The sequence below is a fragment of the Tursiops truncatus genome, chromosome 2 (assembly GCF_011762595.2).
Source record: "Tursiops truncatus isolate mTurTru1 chromosome 2, mTurTru1.mat.Y, whole genome shotgun sequence".
Lineage (NCBI taxonomy): Eukaryota > Metazoa > Chordata > Mammalia > Artiodactyla > Delphinidae > Tursiops > Tursiops truncatus.
Window position 1 is genome coordinate 158065575 of NC_047035.1, and position 19724 is coordinate 158085298.

Here is a 19724-nt window from a genome sequence, read left to right on the forward strand (position 1 = left end):
GATCTTCCTGGATCAGGGCTTGAACCCTTGTCCCCTGCACTGGCAGGAGGATTCTTAACCACTGCGCCACCAGGGAAGCCCTGGATTTAATCTTTCTGTTGTTAGTTTCATCTAGCCAGAAATGTGAAAGCAATTCATCTCCTTAAGATGATAGAAACAATCAGCTTCGTAGAAAAGGGTGAGAAAATCTACAATTCCAAGAAATTATTTAATCTTCACTCCTCCCTAAAAGGAGCAGAAAAGTAAAAATCCTATTCGCAAAGTACTGTTAGCCAAAAGCACACAGGCAACAACTGAAACTCTGAAAACAAGACAGGCGTGGGCCAGGCACAGATCACTCCCTCCCTAAGTAGCTATCACAGGGTAGTTGAGGTGTGACGCTCTAGCAAGTAAGGATAAATTGGACCCCAACTCTGCTACTAACTAGCTGTGGAAACTTGAGCAAATTTCTTAACATTTAAGGCTCGATTACCTCTCCTGTAAAATGAGGAGAAAGATGTGAAGAGATTCGCTACCCTCTTCCAGGATCTGCATGACCTGCGCAAGAGACTGCACCTTCCAAGATTCAGCTTCCTCATCCATAAAGTGAGGGGCAAATGACTCCCTGATTCTAAATTAGGAAGGAAAATAAGTGAGTGGAATGGAGGTCAGGGGGCCACAATCATTGCTCCATGGAGCCACCACTGTATGCAGTTAGCCCACACTCGGTCGGAACATCTTCACAAACCTCACAGGCAGCATTGCTAATAAATTTTAGCCTGGAAGCAAAGTCTACAGGCATGGTTTTGCCCGTCAGGCTGGAAAGGTTAAAGTGGGACCGAGACTCGAGAAAAAGAACGCAGAAGGGATCAATTTCCATAGGCTGCAGACAGCGCAGAAACCAAGGGCAGGAGTCCGAGCTCCTGCTCCAAACAGGCACTTAGGTCTGTTACCAGCTCTCTTGTCGCCCCAGCCTTACAGCAATTGGCTTCCCCAGCTACCCTGCGGTGCCTGGGGGAGCGCCTCAAGCTTCCAGCTTCCCTGGCCGTGGGAGGTTCAGATACCAGTGCCATATATCCCAGAACACATTTCACGTTTAATCCAAGAAAGTCACATGAATGGCTATGTTCATAATCACATTTGTTTATCTAGTGTTTTTTGATTTATAAGCATCTTAGTCTCACTTTGATCCTTAAGGACGTGAGACCACAGCTAAAGCCATTCATCTGAAGAGACATCTGAAATAAGACTAAACACATCACGCTGTTAAACAGACTTCCACCAGCCATTGGTTTCCTTTCAGTTTGGGCGTGTTTTTTTCTTTTGTCATGCTTGGAAATCTTTCTTCAGTTTCATTTTCAGGATATCACCTTATCTGCTTACCTCTCAGGTTAAAACGCAAACCAACCAAAAAGTTTCACATCCACTCTGCCTTCATTATTACAAGTCTTATTCATTCTCTACTTCCTTCTGCTTCCTCTCACTCAATAAATACACACACTGATGCTCTGACTCTGATGTCCTTCAGTGGCTGGCTTCACTCATTCATTCAACAAATATTTAAAGCGGTTCTTCAAGGTATCAGGCACTACTGTAAGCACTAAGGTTACATCAATGAACAAAAAAGTTCTAGCAGAACTTATACACTAGAGTAGAAATATTATTACAATACATACATATGTGTATACAATGTACTACAGGTGACATGCAGTTAAGAAATCATAGTGCACAAAATGTATATTAGGATTGCTGATGGGGTGACCAGAGGAATGTTAAAGTGGGGTGATTGGGAAGGCCTCACTGAAAAAGTGAGGCTTGAACTAAGACTGAAGGGGCTGAGGGGGGGCTGGCCAAGAGAACACATGGAGAAGAGCATTCCAGGCAGAGCGACAGAGCAGAGGTCCTGGAGTGACAGCATGTCTGGTGTGTTCAGGGAACAGCACTGAAGGAGGCCAGTGTGGCTAGAAAGAGCTAGTGATTGAGGAAGGCAGGCAGATCACAAAGGGCCTTGGAGTCCACTAGAAGGACTCCACTGTCAAGTTCACTGTAAGGCTTTTACTCCATGTGACATAAGGAGTCGCTGCAGTTTTTTGAGCAGAGGAGTGATGTGTTAAAGTTCTGAAAAGGATCTCAGCACAGCTGCAGTGTTGAGAACAGACCGTGGTGGGTAAGGGGAGAAGCAGGGAGACCAGTCAGGCTGCTTAGATTGCAACAGCAGGAGAGGTTTTAAGAAGGAGTCAGACTCTGGATATATTTTGAAGATAGAGAGTCATGCCTTCCTAGCAGACTGGATATGAGATGAGGGAGCTATTGGATTGTCAAGGATGACAGCTGATCCTTGGATGAAGTGGCTCCCAATCATTTTGAGGTTTGAGTTTGTCAACCCAAACTGACACTCTGGTACAGATGTTAACAATTATCCTGATTTATTTAGTCTCACCGAATTTTAAATTCTCTTCAGTCCATTCCTCTTCTTCTCCTCCCACAAAAATAATCTAATCTGGTAAATCCAGCATGTTACAGATGGAGGAAGTCCTTCCCAGAGAAACCATGGATACGACACAGTGACACAGAGCCTACCCCAGAAGGCAACCCCACACTAGTTAATATTTAGTTAATATTTGATGGCTAGTCAAGCAACAATGGAAAGTTTCCACTAGTCATTTACTGGCTCCATAACTTTGGGCAAGTCATTTCTCCTCTCTGCCTCATTTCTTGGTCTTAAAGTAAGGATAATATTACCCCCAGGGTTACTGCGACGACTGAATGAATGAGCTGATGTCAAGCATTAAAGCAGCATCCATCACAGAGTAAGCAATATGTAAGGGTTGTACTTATTACCATCACTGTTGCTAAGTGTTTTTGTTTTTTCTCAATCTCACAGTAATTTTACCAGGAGTAATACCTGGGTAACTGATGAGTCTAATATAAATTTCTAAAACAGGAATAACCTAACACTAAGGTACACTAAATACAAAGGCAGGCAAGTTGCCTGTGGGCATCATGGAAGCCTAACACAGTCACTGAAATTCTACAAACATTACCTGCTGTGTTTGGGCAGGGAAAACATGAACCTCATATCTTTGTGCTCTAAAGAAACTAACCTAACCCAGCTCCATGAACTTCTCTAAACCTTCCAAGACTAGCTGTCTGGAAGATCTTTCAGGGTATAAGAAATATGGTACTTAGGCACTTCAGCTTTTGTTACCTACTAAAATCAAGAACTCCTGAGATGCAGTTTTTACATGTTTACTAATCACCTAATAATCAGAAGTTAAAATACAGATATATATGTATATCTATACACTACAACTTAAGCAAAACTATTCTCTTCTCCCAGCCTCAGACAGAATGAATTTCCACGGAAAATGCCCCTGAACAACAATGACACTTCCAAGGCTCACCCAGCCAGCGATTTTCAATCCAGCTGCATCTTAGAATCACCTGGAGCGCTTTACACATACTAATGCCAAAGCCCAGTCCTAGATTTCTGCTCTAATTGAAACTGTTGAGAATGGCCAAATAGGTAAATACTACAAGTATTATTGACTGAATGTGGCAGACAGAGAGAACATTGTTTAAATAGTGAATTAGTATTTCTGGGTTTAAACTAGCCTCATACCAACTGGGTTCTGGGGTGAGAAGCCACTACAGCCCACATTAGAAATCGTCTACAGCCCAGATTAGAAATCCTCTTAACCTGCTCTATAGTCTCTCAAACCTCCCCAAACCTCCAAAACAAGAGCTGCTGCTCTTCCAAATGTTTTCTCAAAAGCGAATGATGACCAAAACTTAGATTTCTTCCAAATGAAAGAACACAACACTACTCTATTTTTTTCTGGCAAAATCCTTCTAAGCCTTACTGCCGAATAGCTGATTACAATTACTTTTATTTTCCTGTTTCCTTACTATAGGCAATAATAACACGCAGCCTGGGTCTAAGAAATGAGAGTCTTCCTTTTGTTTGTATTATTTTAATCCATTATTTAAAACACAACGCCTCTACCTGATATTAGGGCACAACATAAGGGAGAAATTATCTTCAATGCTCCAACATTATATAGGACTAAGTGATGATTTCCTACAACAAAATCATTCATTCATTCCTGTAAAACACAATACTTAGTGCTTATTACATGCTGGCCACTTCTTTCAGGTGCTTGAGACCATAGGAATGATCATGACAGACCGAACTTAATATCCTGCTAGATGCTTTTAAACGCATAAATTTAAAAATAAAGTACGGTTATAGTTCAAAGGCAACTAAAGAGTAGGTCAACATAATGGAAGTCTAAAATAACACCACTAGAAATGTCATACTGAGCCCTAATTTACTAAGTGCCTACTATAAACCAGACATTCTTTTAGTCTCTTTTACATATGGTACTCATTTAATAAAATTGTTGTCCTAAAAAGAAGAATTTACTATTTAGAAGAAATTAAATGAGGCCAAACAATAAGAAAATTCTTCCCTTTGGTAGAGTTTAAATTTGGCTTTGCATACTACATGGAATGTGCCATCCTAAAAGCGACAAGAATAAATTACGATAGGCTTGTGCCAATTCATTCACACAAGAAATTTTTTCAGATTAGTTCAACCACATCAACTGTGAAAAGATTCAATGGTTAAAAAAAAAGTCAAGTTGTCATAAAAATATATTTCCAATTTTTAAGGTGAAAACTTATAAATTGTATGATGCATAAACTACCCATCTGTAGATATTAAACCACGTCGCTTATTGATAAGATGGTACTAATAAAGGTACTGTAAGACCAATAAAATAAACAACCATTACTAGGCGCAGCGATCAGTCCTTTAACTTCCTTTACAAACACTAATCCAAACCAAAAGTCATTCCAATCAATCAGAAATTCACGGGACTGTAATTCAGCCCCAAGCAAAAACGAGGGGACTTATTCCAAAGCTCTCTGCAAATCACTGTGATAATACCGTAAAGAAAAAATTTTAAAGAATTCTGGTGAAGCTATCTGACTGCAGTCTCTTAAACCCCCCCCCCCAAAAAAAGCTTTTTGTTGGTGGTGTTTTGGGGAGGTTAGTTTTTCATGGAAATGGGCTGAAGGCCAGCAAGTGGGATCAACTGGCGAGTTTCCGGGCAGCTGACCCAGGCACCCAGTCCTCGGCCTGCCCAGGGTCCCCATACCCTTCGCCTTTCGGAGGACGGACGACCTCACCCTTCTGCGCGCAACTAGACAGGCGGCTCCGCCGGACAGACGGCCGGAGCCCGGCCTGGACCCCGCCCAGGCCCGCTCTCGGGGGCGAAGACCCTGGCCCGCTCGCGGGGAAGGACCGAGAGCAACGGCCGCCGGGCGGGATGCGGGGCGCGCGCTCAGGCGGCGCGGGGCGTCGGAGGAATCGGAGGGACCCCCGCCCGCCCGCCTCACCGTCGATGTTCTCCCGGTCGCTGATGTGCTGCAGGTTGCAGCCCGTGTCCTCGCGGCTCAAGTCGGCGTCGGGCCGGCAGGACTCCAGCCGCGAGTGGGCATTCCTGCGGAGCTTGGGGCTGGACGACACGCAGCACGAGGCGGTGTTCCCCATGGCGGGCGCCCCGGCCCCGGCGCGGCCCCGGGTCAGCAGCGGCGGCGGCGGCGCGGCCTCGCCATGGGCGGCCCGGCTCCCCTCGCCCGGCCCGGCGGCCTGTCCGCGGCGGAGGAGCGCCCGCGCCCGCGCGACTGCGGCCGCCCGGCCCGGCTCACCCCGCCGCCGCCATGGCGGGCGCCGCGCAGCCGCCTCCGCTTCCCGGTCGGCCCGGCTCCGCGCCGGCGGCCGCAAGCGGTTCCGGTTCAGGGGGCGCGGCCGCTCGGGACGCGGGGACGCGGGAACTCGGGGACGCGGGGCGAACGCGGGCGGCGGGAACGCGGACAGCCGTGGACGGCGGGAACGCTGGCAGCGGGGAGGAGCAGCGCCGGGCCTGGGCGTGGGCGGCCGCGGGGACTCTGGGCCCGGCCCTCCCGGCCCCGCCCTCCGCGCCGTTTCTCGCCCCGCCCCCCGCGCCCTCAGCGCCCCGCCCCCCGGCACCGCCCCGCCCTCTGCCCTGGAAGCGGATGCGCTACCGAGGAGGGGGCGCTACCGAGGAGGGGGCCCTCCCGCGGGCGCGGGCAGCGCGGCGGCGTCGTGAGGGACCGGTGCGGGCAAGAGAGGTTCGTGCGGCGCCTGGGCCTCGGGGTAGGGGCCGCGGGGCGGCTCCGGGCTGAGCGGGGGCGGTGGGGTGGAGCGGAGTGAGGGGCTTTTTTTCTCTTTTATGCGCTGAGAGGCAGCTGGGCAGGGTGGGGGCGCTCTCCTGTCCTGAGCCGCCTGTCGTCTGCCCGGAATGCACCTTGGGCCCGGGCGGCGCCGCGCTCCCCGCAGGTTACCGTCAGATCCGTTCAGTAGTGCCTGCTCTCCTGTTCCCCCGATCTCGTGGGCCTTGCGTGTGGGGACTCTGGAGGGTGGTCCCCGCTCCTCCACCCCCAGTGCATCGCTGCACCTTCGCCTGTCGGGGGGACAAAGTAAGGCGGCAGAAACAACCCTCCCACCTTTTCCAGGTGGCCAGGGCAGGCGTGCTGAGGGGAGACGCGGGGACAGAATGCTTTGAACAGGAGAAACCTGGCGCAACCCATTTTCCATATGAGGAAACTGAGGTACAGAGACACGAAGTGTTAGTGACGGACGCAGGTACTAACTGGGAAGAAAAGTAAGGGAACTAATACCCAGCATCAGCAATGTGTGTACATCTTGCCAAAGGCAGTGTAAGCATGATTTTGTCTAATTCTGGACGACTTTAACCTTTTTTTAACTTGTGCTCCCCCCGGTCTCTCAGTAATGTTTATTACATTTATTAGTCTGTATTTTTAAAAGTTCCATGCTCTGAACTGTATTATTGCCATTTGTTGGGTTAAGTGGTGGGTGTCCTTGTCCTGAGTTGGCCTGCTGGTCCCCTCTGCAACCATGACTGTACTGTAACGGGGATTGATGGGCGGCCAAAGGTAAGACAGTTTACATCCCACCCCCTTACCTGTGAGGTCGATTCTGGTATCATCACTCTTTCCTTTTTGTATGTGCCGGAATGGCCTCCTCCTCCTCAGAAGAGATTTGCTGAATAAACTGGGAGCTAGTACTCTTAGAACAGGGTGCGGTCCCAGAAGGAACAGAGATTGCATCTGTTAGTAGCCCCAGATGACCCGCCTTTTGGTCATAAAAATAGTCCCCAAGAAATTAGGCAACAGGTAGATCGTGTGGTTTGGGACGTATTGGTACCAGGAAAGGCAAAGCATGTTCCCCCAATAGAAATAGAGGAAAAGCCTGGGGGAAAATACCCTTGGCAGAGGTACTATCCTTTAAAGCCTGAGGTCTTGAGGCAGGGGAAGGGGTGGGGATGGGGGCCAACTGCTGCTCACCAAATTCCTAGAACCTGGGCTCATTTGGCCCTGCTAGTCCACTTCTCTAATTCTCCCCATCCAAAAGCCTCCCAGGGATACGGTGATACTGGTTGGTGCAAGACTTACAAGCAGTGCATGAGGCAGTCATCCATCCCATTCACCCAATGGTGCCAAACCTGTACACCGTACTCAAATGCCAGGGGGTGCGCAATACTGCTCTGTGTTAGACCTCAAGGATGTATTTTTCTGTATCCCCCTACATCCAGACTCCCAGTACCTTTTTGCCTTTGAATGGAAGGAACTTGACACCCGGGAAGCTATTCACTACACTTGGACAGTGCTTCCACAGGGCCTTCGGGACAGCTGCTGTCTTTTTGGAAATGCGATAGGAAAAGAACTGAGGGAACTGAGCCTGAAAAATGGAACTCTGTTACAGTATGTTGGTGACCTATTAATAAGGTCCTAAGGTCCTTTACCTAAAAAAGGTGAAGCAAGATTCAGATCAGAATACTGTTAAGGTCCTAAATTTCCTGGCAGAAAGGGGATATAAAGTCTCCCCAACAAAGACTCAGATTTCACAGCAAGAGGTTCAATATTTAGGGTTTGTTTTGACCCCCATCGCATGAGCCCTGGCCATAAATCAGAAAACAGCCATTAATGCATTACCATTGCCAACCACAAAGAGACAGCTCGGAGGCTTTCTCAGAATGGCTGGGTTCTGCCGTATCTGAATTCCAGATTATGGCCTTATAATCAAAGCCCTACAGGAAGCTCTAAAGGGAGAAGAAAGGGAACCCCTCTAATGGAGTAGGGACCACCAGTGGGACTTTGAGACCCTAAAGATTGAGTTGAGTAGGGCACCAGCACTAGGGCTTCCAAATTTAGACAAACCCTTCACCCTATCGATGAGAGGTCAGGGATAGCACTAGGAGTCCTGACCCAAAAGCTGGGAGCAGATCAAAGGCCAGTGGTTTACTTTTCAAAACAACTGGACTCAGCCCCGAGATGCCCCAGCTGCCTACAGGTGGTGGCAGCCACGACCCTACTGGTCAGTGAGCCTTCTGAGCTCACCGTGGGACAACACCTAGATGCATCAACTCTTCATCAGGTGCAATCTGTGTTAGAAGCCAAAGGACACCATTGGTTAACCAGGGGAAAGTTAGCAAAATATCAGGCTCTCCTGATGGATACCCCTGATATTACTTTAAAGGTGTGCCAAGCCTCAAACCCAGCAACTCCTCTCACAGCTGTCGAAAATGGAGATTTATTGCATCAGTGTACAGAGACAATAGAACAAACTTATTCCAGCAGATCCAGTCTCCTAGATGAACCCCTTGACAACCCTGAGGCTGAACGGTTCACTGATGGGAGTAGTTTTATAGAGATGGGAACCCGAATGGCAGGATGCTATAGTTAGCTTAAATGAAATCATAGAAGCCAAGGCCCCACCACCCCAGACTTCAGCCCAGAAAAATATTTTTACTGATTCTAAATATGGATTCCATGTACTACACGCTCATGCTGCCATTTGGAGAGAGAGAGAGGAATGTTAACTGCTAGAAATTCTTCCATAAAACCTAAAGATTTAATCTTGGCTCTTTCAGAAGCAGGGCAGCTCCCGACCCAGGTGGCAGTAATTCACTGTAAGGGCCATCAGAAGGACGGGTCCTTTATAAGCCAAGGAAATAACAAAGCTGATCAGGCCACAAAACAGGCAGTTCCGTTGCAAGAGCCTGACCAAATCATGGCCCTAATGATTGGCCCCCCTGAACTCCCTGGCTTGCCCCAGTATTCCCCACAGGAACAAGAGAATGCTGAAAAATGGGGCTATAAGAAAGAAAGCACAGGCTGGTATATAAAGGATGACAAGTTTCTTATCCCTGGGGCCCAAGAAAGGAGGCTCATTAAGGGTTTACATGGTGCCACGTACTGTGGGGGGAATACACTGTGGGACTTGATACAAAGGACCTTTTCAGGAAAGGGGCTCAAAGGAACAATAAAATGAGTGACCCTTGCCTGTGATTTGTGTGCCCATAATAATCCGCAGGCCCATCCAATCCCTCCTTCATTACTCAAGCCACTTCAACCCCGTGGGACATACCTGGGGGAAGACTGACAATTAAACTTCACCCAAATGCCCCCACAGTCAGGATATAAATATATTCCTGTGCCTGTCAGTACTTTTATAGGATGGGTGGAAGCCTTCCCCACTCAATCTGAAAAGACCACTGAAGTCTGTAAGTCCCTCTTAAATAAGAAACGATTCCTCGGTTTGGGCTTCTAAAATCCCTCCAGAGCAATAATCGGCCCTCCCTCATAGCGAACATTACCCAAGGCCTATCGACCGCCTTGGAATTAGCTACAATCTGCACACCTCTTGGCACCTCCAATCTTCAGGAAAAGTAGACAAAATGAACCATACTTTAAAGAAAACCTTAACAAAACTTTGCCAAGAGATTCATGAGCCTTGGACCAACCTGCTTCTTATTGCACTCCTCAGGGTTCACATAGCCCCCAGGAGTCTCCTGAAGCTTAGACCATTTGAAGTGACGTATGAGACGCCCTTCCTTACCACTGGTATGAGGAAGTGAGCCAGAGGCTACAGTGTGTTATTAACCTGGGACAGGTGCAAAAGGCAATCTTGGACTAAGCCAAGAAGGCACTGCCAGGTCCCACTAGGGATAAAACAGAAGGGGCAGCCCCTCCACAAATTAACTTCAGGGTCCAGGTTCTTCTTAAAACTTGGAAGGAGGGATCCCCTGGAGATCAACTGTTACCAAAATGAAAGGGCCCCTGTAGAGTAATTTTAGCCACCCCCACTGCCATTAAACTACAAGGAATACCTAGTTAGGTACATTTATCTAGATTAAAACTCTTGCCTCCCAAAACCCCACAGGCCACAACAGAAGAATACACCTGTGAGCCAGTAGAAGGCCTGAGATACTTACTCAAAAACCGAGCACCACTAACAGATGAGTAAAGGGGGATGTGGTAGGCTGGACTTCTATTTGCTTACTTTGTTATAGTTTTGCTCACATCTTACCGGTTTGCTCAACCACCCCCACTGAAAAAGCAACTCTTTTGTCCCTCCTGGGTCTAGAAGACCAGAACCAATGACGGAGTGGAAAACATGGGCACTTCTCTTGGCCCTTCTCCTAAAGAGGGGCTGGGGAGAAAATAATAAGGGAAGGGGAACCTGGAGAGAAAACTCAGTCGTCAACTATTCCAGCATTTTGGCCTCAGGAAAAAATCTCTCTAATTGTTGGATCTGTCATCCTCTCACACAAGAGGGGGTTTCTCGGTTCCGGTTTGTGCCTGTAGATGAGGACATTAATCTCATCCTGACTTCTGAACCCATTAGGAGCACGCCGCTTCTAATAGTGGAACTCGAAGATCATGATGATATCGGGTGTGTAGAGCTTACAGACCCTTGGAACCAAACCGGTCTCTGGATCAAGCGGCCCCTTCTCTGCACAGGGCAAGGAAAACCCTGTTGCCCCTGCCAGACAGATACCTGCCTTACTGATACGGGACGCTCGCTCTCTATTTATCCTATGTCATTTTCCACTTCAAGCTCCTCATGCACTCCTAACCAGACTCATTGGTGTGTAGACCCATCTCTGCTCTCCCCAGGGACCCAACCCAACACCTCTTGTACGCACTGGAAGGGAACAGCAGCCCCTTCCTGGAGGCTCACCTATCAGACCCCATCTGCCTTCAGTGACGAGGAGGGAATGGAGGAAAACTCAGAACTAGATGGAGGACCACTAGACGGAGGGCCCCTGTCCCCCAGATGCAATAATGCACCTAGCTGGGGTTCCCTTTTACGTCGATAGTTTAATTCCACTTCACCCCGCCAAGCTTGCACCCCCACTGGACATCTGTTCCTCTGTGGTCCACCCCAAAATAAACTACCCTTCGAAGGGAACCCAAATTCCTCCTTCTCCTGGCCTCTCCGAGCAATGGCCTATCCATGCTTAGACAATGTTCACTTCCGGGGAGAATGCACTTTGGGACGACTGGGCCCTAAAGGACAAGGTGCCACCATATGTAATAATGCCACCTCTCAAAACAGACATAGCTGGGTACTCAGACTAATCCTGGCAGGAATTGGGGTGGCCATAGGAGTGGCCGCCCCTGGGGCGTTTTTCCCTATCACAAAACAACCTTAAGAAACCCACACAGGCTATGGAGAACCTGGCCTCAAAAACTGGTGATGGGAATTCCCTAGTGGTTAGGACTCAGTGATTTCATTGCCGAGGGCACGGGTTCAATCCCTGGTCACGGAACTAAGGTCCCGAAAACCTCACTCGGCGCAGCCCAAAAAAAAAAAAAATGGTGATGCCTTTAAGGGGCCTCCAGGAGTCCCTAGATTCCTTAGACAATGTTGTGTTTGACAGTAGGTTAACCCTGGATTATCTTCTGGCTGAACAAGAGGGTGTCTATGCAGTAATTAACAAAACTTGCAGTACATACATCAACAACTTGGGAGAAGTTGAACTAAATATTCAGGAAATTTATGAACAAGCTAAGTGGTTACTTGGGTTCAGCTACCCCACTGCCCAAACTATATGGGACTCAATTAAAGGTTACATCCCTAGCATTACTTGGTTCCTGCGTCTCCTGGGCCCTCTAGTGGCAGTAGTTCTTTTGTTATTGTTCAGACCCTGCCTGTTTAATCTTTTAGTTAGATTTGTGTCTTCCAGGCTTCAGCAGTTCCAAGTGAGGTTCATGGTGGCCCAGGGATTTCAACCTGTTCCATTAGAAGGTGACCCATGTCCCTTTAGGTCCTTGGAACAGTCATCAAGGGACTTCTACACCTCTAGGGTAGGCTAGGGTCTGTGGCCCCTGTTCAGCAGGAAGTGGCTCCAGAAGAAGAGATGTTTGGCCCCTTGACCCTTAAGAATAATGGGTGTAGGGCTTCCCTGGTGGCATAGTGGTTAAGAATCCGCCTGCCAACGCAGAGGACACAGGTTTGAGCCCTGGTCTGGGAAGGTCTCACATGCCATGGAGCAACTAAGCCCATGCACCACGACTACTGAGCCTGCGCTCTAGAGCCTGCAAGCCACAACTACTGAGCCCATGTGCCACAACTACTGAAGCCTATGTGCCTAGAGCCTGTGCTCCACAACAAGACGAGCCACTGCAATGAGAAGCCCGCACACCACAACAGAGAGTAGCCCCCACTCACTGCAACTAGAGAAAGCCTGTGTGCAGCAACGAAGACCCAACGCAGCCAAAAATAAATAAATAAAATAAGTAAATTTTTTTAAAAAAAGAATAATGGGTGTAGAATCCCTCAAGAGAGAATGAGATTGGCTGGGACCTAGAGTCATCTACCAGGACACTTGCACCTGGACAGCGCCTCCTTGAACAACAGGAAGCTGGCAACCATAAACGGACCAAGGGGTAAAGCTTCCTTAAGCAAAGGGATGCTGAAGGCCGTGAATCAACCACAAGTGATTAAAAACAACCTCATGCCTGTGCAGCAGGGACAATGTTGACCGCTACACAACCTTCCTGGTGGCGGTAATGAGCAAGTCTGGCATTTTGAGGTGCCAGCACAGAAAGTGGGAAACTGCACATGATCTCTGTATATGGCACTGCCGAGAAGGATGGACAAACTGCCTAAGCCATGCCCCCTGTCTGGCCTGCAGATCCACCCCCACTGTCACCCCATCAGAGGACCCAGGGAGCTCTTTGTGAAGGAGTGGGCAAGGACACCTGGTGCTTGCTTTCACTTCCTTATGCTGTAGCACAAGCCCCCATAAAGCCATGTCTGAAATTCTCATCTGGCCCCTTGTCAAGTTCTATTGATTAAAGAGTCCACGGGTGCTGGTTGGTAACACTTGGAATATAAATGATAGCAAAATGCTGGTGCTGAGGAGATGAGGAAGGAAAGTTCTAAAGAACTGCAGCCCCAAAGAGGTGGGTAGGTAGCAAGAATATGAAATGATTCTCTTTATTAAGGCAGTTCTGACCCTCTTGCTTCCCAGGAAAGCTTGTGACATAATTGTAAGTCAGTGAATATTCAGATTTTCAGGGCTACAGTGCATGGGTAAGATGGCTGAAAATTGGGAGGGGGTTACCGTATTGTCTGTTCTGATTGCTGTTTTGTGATTTGAGTGTCGTATGAAAGGAAGCATCCAGTCATTACCATACGTGTGCAGCAGATCCATGCAGGCACATTAAATTTTTATTTAATCATAACAATTATATTAATGATACAGTTTGAAGGGCTTACAAGGATACACAGAATGGCACTTAGGAGACAGCATGACTGTCTGCAAGCTTCTCATGCTGACAGGTCATTGGCAGAACTAGATGGCAGTGTTAACCGAGAAAAGCATCTGGAGGAGGGGGCAGGGTAGCCACAGACTGTTGCCAAAGGATGGATAGCTACTGGTCTGCAGGGACTTTTGTGCACTCCCCCCACCTTTGATGTTCCTACCTTATTCCCCTTAGGAATGCACCTGTTGGGCTTATTCAGGAATATGACTTCTGGTCAGCACGCCTGGAGAAGAAAGATAAGTACGAAAGTCTTGCCAGTAATTTACCAGGGTGTCAACCCCACCCCACCCCTGCCAAAACACACACACACACACACACACACACACACACACACACACACACACACACACACACACACACACACACACACACACACACACACACACACACACACACACACACACACACGTCAAAATCCTCCAGGCAGAGATGCCTCCTGCTTGACACACAGTGACACTTTAGGAAAGGCTGCAGAAGCAGTGGGATGCCAAGATGGTAATGAAAGGTGTCATTTCTTGAACACCTTCCAAATACTAATTTTTTTTCACAAGCAAGCCCACCCTATTATTCCCCATTTTACAAATAAAGACACTTGAATTCTGATAATTAAACCTGTGGAAGGTCAGACTACTGAGAAATGGCCTAAGTGGGGATCTAGTCCATGAGGTCCCCTCTTAGCTGCATCCACCCCACCCCCCTGCTGCCCCCCCTCCAGGAATCACTGAACCGGAGGAGAGCAGGGAAGCAGACTGGAATAATGAGGGAAGGAATCTGCAGACGTTTTGAGTAGAAAAGAGACTCACTCTAGTGAGTCTAGCTTGTCTTCTTTCTTTTTGAAGGAGTTTGGGAGTGACTGCTTAGGACTAGTTCTAGACTTGAAGAGAGGGGAGCCTTGTTATTTCTGTGGGTCCAGCCCTCCCGACCAACGGCAACAAGGTTGAAGAGAAGCATTATTCAGAAAAAACTTGTGCCTTTAGCCACAGTATCTACCATGATGTATCACTTGGGATTCTGAATGCAGGGACACTTCCTCCGTATGGATCGAGCCGAGGTTTGGGGCTGGAAGGGGAGAGGGAAGGTGAGCACTGCGGCCTGAGACCCCATCCTCGAACACTCAGCCTTAGAAAACATCCAGCTGGATCGACTCAATCACACTCTGCTCTTCGAGCAGAAAGAAGCATTGGGGAATTATGTTTCTTCATCTCCTCCATAATCGCTATATAAGGTTTTGGTTGTAGAGAGGTGCATTTGGAACTCGGGTGAATAGCTAAGTCAGTGCTCTTCAAACTTTTTAGCTATGGCAGCTTTTTTTTTTAACAAGGTTTTGAAAGGAATCACAGTATTTAAAACATTAGCAATATCACTATTTGCTTAAACAATTTATAAATATCTACTTATAAAAACAAATCAATGAGAATAGCCTAGCTTGATTGAATCAGGGAGAGTGTAATTACAGTCTCTTCAGCCATACTCGTATCCTTGAAATATGAACCAATCACTTGCACAACTCCCTGAATCACCTCCTAGAAGACAGAAAACGCTGAGCCAAGTTAACTCAGGAAATGGACCTTTGGTCAAAAGAAGGAAAATGGCTAAAAGCTTGGACCAAATACCTGCTTAGACTATATCTGCTCTTTCTTTATCACCTGGTAGCCAGTTTCCTGTGTCAGTCACTCTGGCATTTGTAAGGCAGATGTGGAGTAACCAAGACCCTTTGTTGTGCCACCAGTGCTCTTCCTGTCACCTTCTTATTCTCCAATGACCCCCCCCCAAATAAGGCCCCCAGAATACTCAGTGGTAACCAGCTACGGGGAAGTATTGACTGATAGCAACTTGACTTTGACCAACATAAGTGATTCATTTATCAATAGAACATTTCTTGTACGTACCAAGCCAGGGACCTTGGGGATGCAAAAATGGATAAAATAGAGCTCTCACCCTAGAGAAACTCATAGTCCAGTAAGGTAAACAGTCAAAAGAACAGGTTTAGAACATGTCAAGTGATTGCAGTCACTTAGTGGTAAAGTCTGAATACTTTCATTGCGTGTGGATACACCTAAATTCCACTATGAGAGATTTATTCCTATGAAGTAAAGAATTATATCCAGAGATCCTGTCAGAGTGAAAACCCCCATAAGCAATTAAAGATGGCTAGTAGACTGAAACACTAATGCCAAGCCTTTCGGACCAGAAATACCTGCCAGATTCTGAGGTCGTGCTCCCACTCAGCAGAGAAGAATGCTGCAGTGAGGAAAGGAGAGGGAGGAGACAGCACCGTGCCACACAGTTCCTATCCATGAGCAAAACCTGTGTTTATGGGATAAATAACGAAGCAGGGACAGCCATAGTTGCTGGGTATCTGGGCGAAGGCCCACGTGGGAACTGATTCATCTATCTTCCTCACCACTGAAAATTCATCTGTCCCCAGGCTAACCAGCCTTGAGTCCAGTCTCTCTCTTGCCAAACTATCTTCTTTATCCCTCCTACTCACCAAGAATAAAAATGGTAAGTGTATGTGGATCTCTGAGAATTAGGATGTCCTCTGGACAAGGCAGATTCCAGCACCTCACAAGTCAGGCGTAGGTCAGGTTGGGAGAGGCTGCATCCCTACCCAGTGTCCATTCTCCTGTCTCCCTTAGTACAGGGCCCTTCACCTTGTGAGGAACACAGTCTGCCCAACTCAGAGCCCACAGCTGGCCACGCGACCAAGTCCAGCCAAAGATGTGAGTGGAATCTTCCAGGCAAGTGCTCTGAAAAGGCTCCCTCCTTTTTTCTTTTTGGAATGGGGCTGGAATTCTAGAGCATGCACTTTTAAGTACCAGGTGACCTTAAAGAGGGAAGCCTTGACCTAAGATCATGTCCCTGTGCTCTTTTGCATGAGAGAAATAAACTGTTATATAAGCCACTGTTGGGAAGGAGCCGTGGTTCGGGAAGATCCCACATGCCGTGGAGCAACTAAGCCCATGTGCCACAACCAGTGAGCCCATGCGCCACAACCAGTGAACCCATGCACCACAACTACTGAAGCCCGCATGCCTAGAGCCCGTGCTCCGCAACGAGAAGCCACCGTAATGAGAAGCCCGCGCACCACAATAAAGAGTAGCCCCCACTCACCACAACTAGAGAAAGCCTGCACACAGCAACGAAGACCCAAGGGAGCCAAAAATAAATAAATAAATAAATTTATTTTTTTAAAAAAGAAAAGAGATATACTATAAGCCACTGTTATTTTGAACTCCTAAGTTATATGCAGCTAAACCTAATCCTGATATGGCCAGGATTTGATATTACTCTTTGATTGGAGTTCCATGTATTCATGTTGACAATTTTCACTGATTGGTCCCCAGATAATAAGGGACTCTGACCTAGAACTGTGGGGTAGTCTTATATGCTTGGCTCCCCATAGTAGAATCCTGGTTGGAGTGGGAAGATGCAGTAGGCAGGCTCTGGAGCCAAGGTAGGATTTTGGTGGCAAAGGGAATTTTTTTTTCAGCTGCGACCTGCAGCTTGTGGGATCTTGGTTCCCTGACCAGGGATTGAACCCGGGCCCAGGCAGTGAAAGTGCTGAGTCCCAACCACTGGACTACCAGGGAATTCCCAGCAAAAGGAACTTATTCCTCTAAAAGGCAGATTAGTCCCCAGAGAAATTAAAAGAATTAAATAGCTGATACATTATTTTAATATAGCACTCCTTCAGCATCCGCAGAACTAGAGCCAAGGGTTCCTGTGAGTAGGAAACTCCATGAATAGACCCTGGTATATATATATGCTCAAGAGCCACCTGGTCCAGGAAATTGATTCTTTCCTGTTCAAAACCTTTTTTTTCTTCTGGACCTCCCTTCATGACTCCCCTACTAACTACTTGGGAAGGGAGTCTGAAGATCATTTCTGCCACTTTGTACTCCTCCCAGCACAGGCCAGAAGGCTCTTTAGTCCCATGTGGCTGGCGTTGGGGTGTTGGCAGGGGATTCACTGACTGTCTCCCAGTAGCTGGGTACTTCCACATACCTTTATCTTGGTTAACTGGCCTCAGTTCAGACCCTGTTCCAACACCGAAAACCCAGCAGCAGTTTCTTTTAATTAATTTATTTATTTTTGGCTGCGTTGGGTCTTCATTGCTACGCGCAGGCTTTCTCCAGTTGCGGTGAGTGGGGGCTACTCTTGGTTGCGGTGCACGGGCTTCTTATTGCGGTGGCTTCTCTTGTGGTGGAGCACGGGCTCTAGGCACGTGGGCTTCAGTAGTTGTGGCTCGCAGGCTTCAGTAGTTGTGGCACACGGGCTCTAGAGCACGGGCTCAGTAGTTGTGGTGCACGGGCTTAATTGCTTCACGGTATGTGGGATCTTCCCAGGCCAGGCTGGAACCCGTGTCCCCTGCATTGGCAGGCGGATTCTTAACCACTGTGCCACCAGGGAAGCCCCCCAGCAGCATTTTTAAAATAAAACAAGGATAGTTGATGAGTTGTGTAAACTTATTGTCTCTACCTCACATTTTTAGCCTCCAAGAAACTCAAAACACCCTGCAGCTATAGTTCGACATTCAAATAGGCCTGGGGTCCCCAGGAGCAGCGAGGTGGATGCTGCTGAAGTGGGCAGTCTTGTCACCACCCTGCTTAAAATCTGTCAACAGCCTCTCACTGGTTTTAGAATAAAAACTCCACTCCCCCTGACCTTCAAGCCCACCCTCCCTCCAGTCCATCAGAACTTCTCAGAACTCACTCCTTGCCTGCCATTCCCACCTCTCACTTTACTCATGACCGCATCCCCCAAAACCCTCTTCCTCCTCCCCTGCCCCAGCTCCACATGTTTATAATTCTTCAGGCCCAGCACAAACACTGTTTTTTCTCAAGCCCTCATGATGCTGGAGATCATAAACTCACATAGATTTCATCTAAAACCACTTTTCCTACTTTTTAATGTTTTTTTTTTTTTGTGCATTCATTTGCTTGATCCTGCCTACTGAACTGTAAGCTTCTAAAGGGTACCCATGCTTCCCAGACTCTTCGATGTGCTCACCAGGTGCCTGGCATCTAAGAGGCACCCCAGGACTATATGTTACCTGTAGGAGGTTAGACAAGAACCAAAACAGGCTCCTTTTTCACCCCCTCAGTCTCCTGGTACTCTTCTTTCTCTCCTTTATTCTCAGCAACAGAAGGACAGGGAATTATTTGGGGACAGGGGAGGTTACTAGCGATGACTGTAAAAAGCTAGAGTTGTCATGGATAATTCCCTTTGATTATATGTTGAAATTTTTGAGAAAATATCTTTCTCATTCTCTGCATTGTGAAGCTTCTGATATTTATAGAGATCTTTTGGAAATAAATAGTGTTTTTTACCTTTAATGCTTTCTCTCGAATGTAATTAACCAGGAAAAGGGCCCTTGTGACATGGATTTGTACTTCTCAGAGCCTAGCTCTGACTGCATTAGGAAGAAAAACATCAGAGTGAAAGTATAATTCATTAAGTTGTCTACTTCAAAGGCAGAAATCAGAATTCCACAGCTCAGGTTGCCATGCCTTATGTCTTCTTTTTTTCTTTTAAACCTGAAAGCAGCCAGATCCTCCAGAAGAAAAATGTGTATGCCGTGTGTGTGTGTGCGTGCGCCCACCTGAGTGAGTGTGTGTGTGTGTGTGCTTGCAAGTGGCACATATGTACTAATAAGCCATATTTCTTCAGTTGACCACTTTTGCCAGTTTGTCCCAAACAGTGGTTTGCCCCTGTCTAGAGATACTTTTTGGGGGGGGTGGCCACACCGCACGGCTTGTGGTATCTTAATTCTCGGACCAGGGATTGAACGTGGGCCCTCAGCAGTGAAAGTGCCGAGTCCTAACCACTGGACCCCAGGGCGTTTCCTGGAGATACTTCTTATTATTCCCACTGGGGAGGGACTGTACTGCATCTAGTGGGTAGAAGCCAGAGATGCAGCTAAACATCCTACAGTGTGCAAGACAGCCTCCACGGCAAGAACCGTACAGCCCACAATGGCAGTAGTGCCAAGGTTGAGAAGCTCTGTCTAAATCTGCCAGTTATTCACTTCAAATATTCATTCCTTCCTTGAGAACATACTTTTCATAGTCTCT

The 19724-nt window shown here is 47.6% G+C and overlaps 2 protein-coding genes across 2 annotated transcripts in view; one reads left to right on the forward strand and one right to left on the reverse strand.

The window, feature by feature from the left end:
* CCNY (cyclin Y) overlaps window positions 1-5536 on the reverse strand; it is a 126481-nt gene extending 120945 nt beyond the window's left edge. Inside the window, exon 1 of the mRNA XM_019933312.3 lies at window positions 5383-5536. Within this exon, the coding sequence (XP_019788871.1) occupies window positions 5383-5536 (154 nt within the window). The remainder of the gene's footprint in view (window positions 1-5382) is intronic.
* A 1861-nt stretch (window positions 5537-7397) lies between these two features.
* On the forward strand, window positions 7398-13004 carry LOC141278098 (endogenous retrovirus group V member 1 Env polyprotein-like). The gene is given in 1 exon segment (XM_073801588.1): window positions 7398-13004. A coding segment is annotated over 1 exon segment (1059 nt). The 5' UTR covers window positions 7398-10469; the 3' UTR covers window positions 11529-13004.
* Window positions 13005-19724: the final 6720 nt, after the last annotated feature.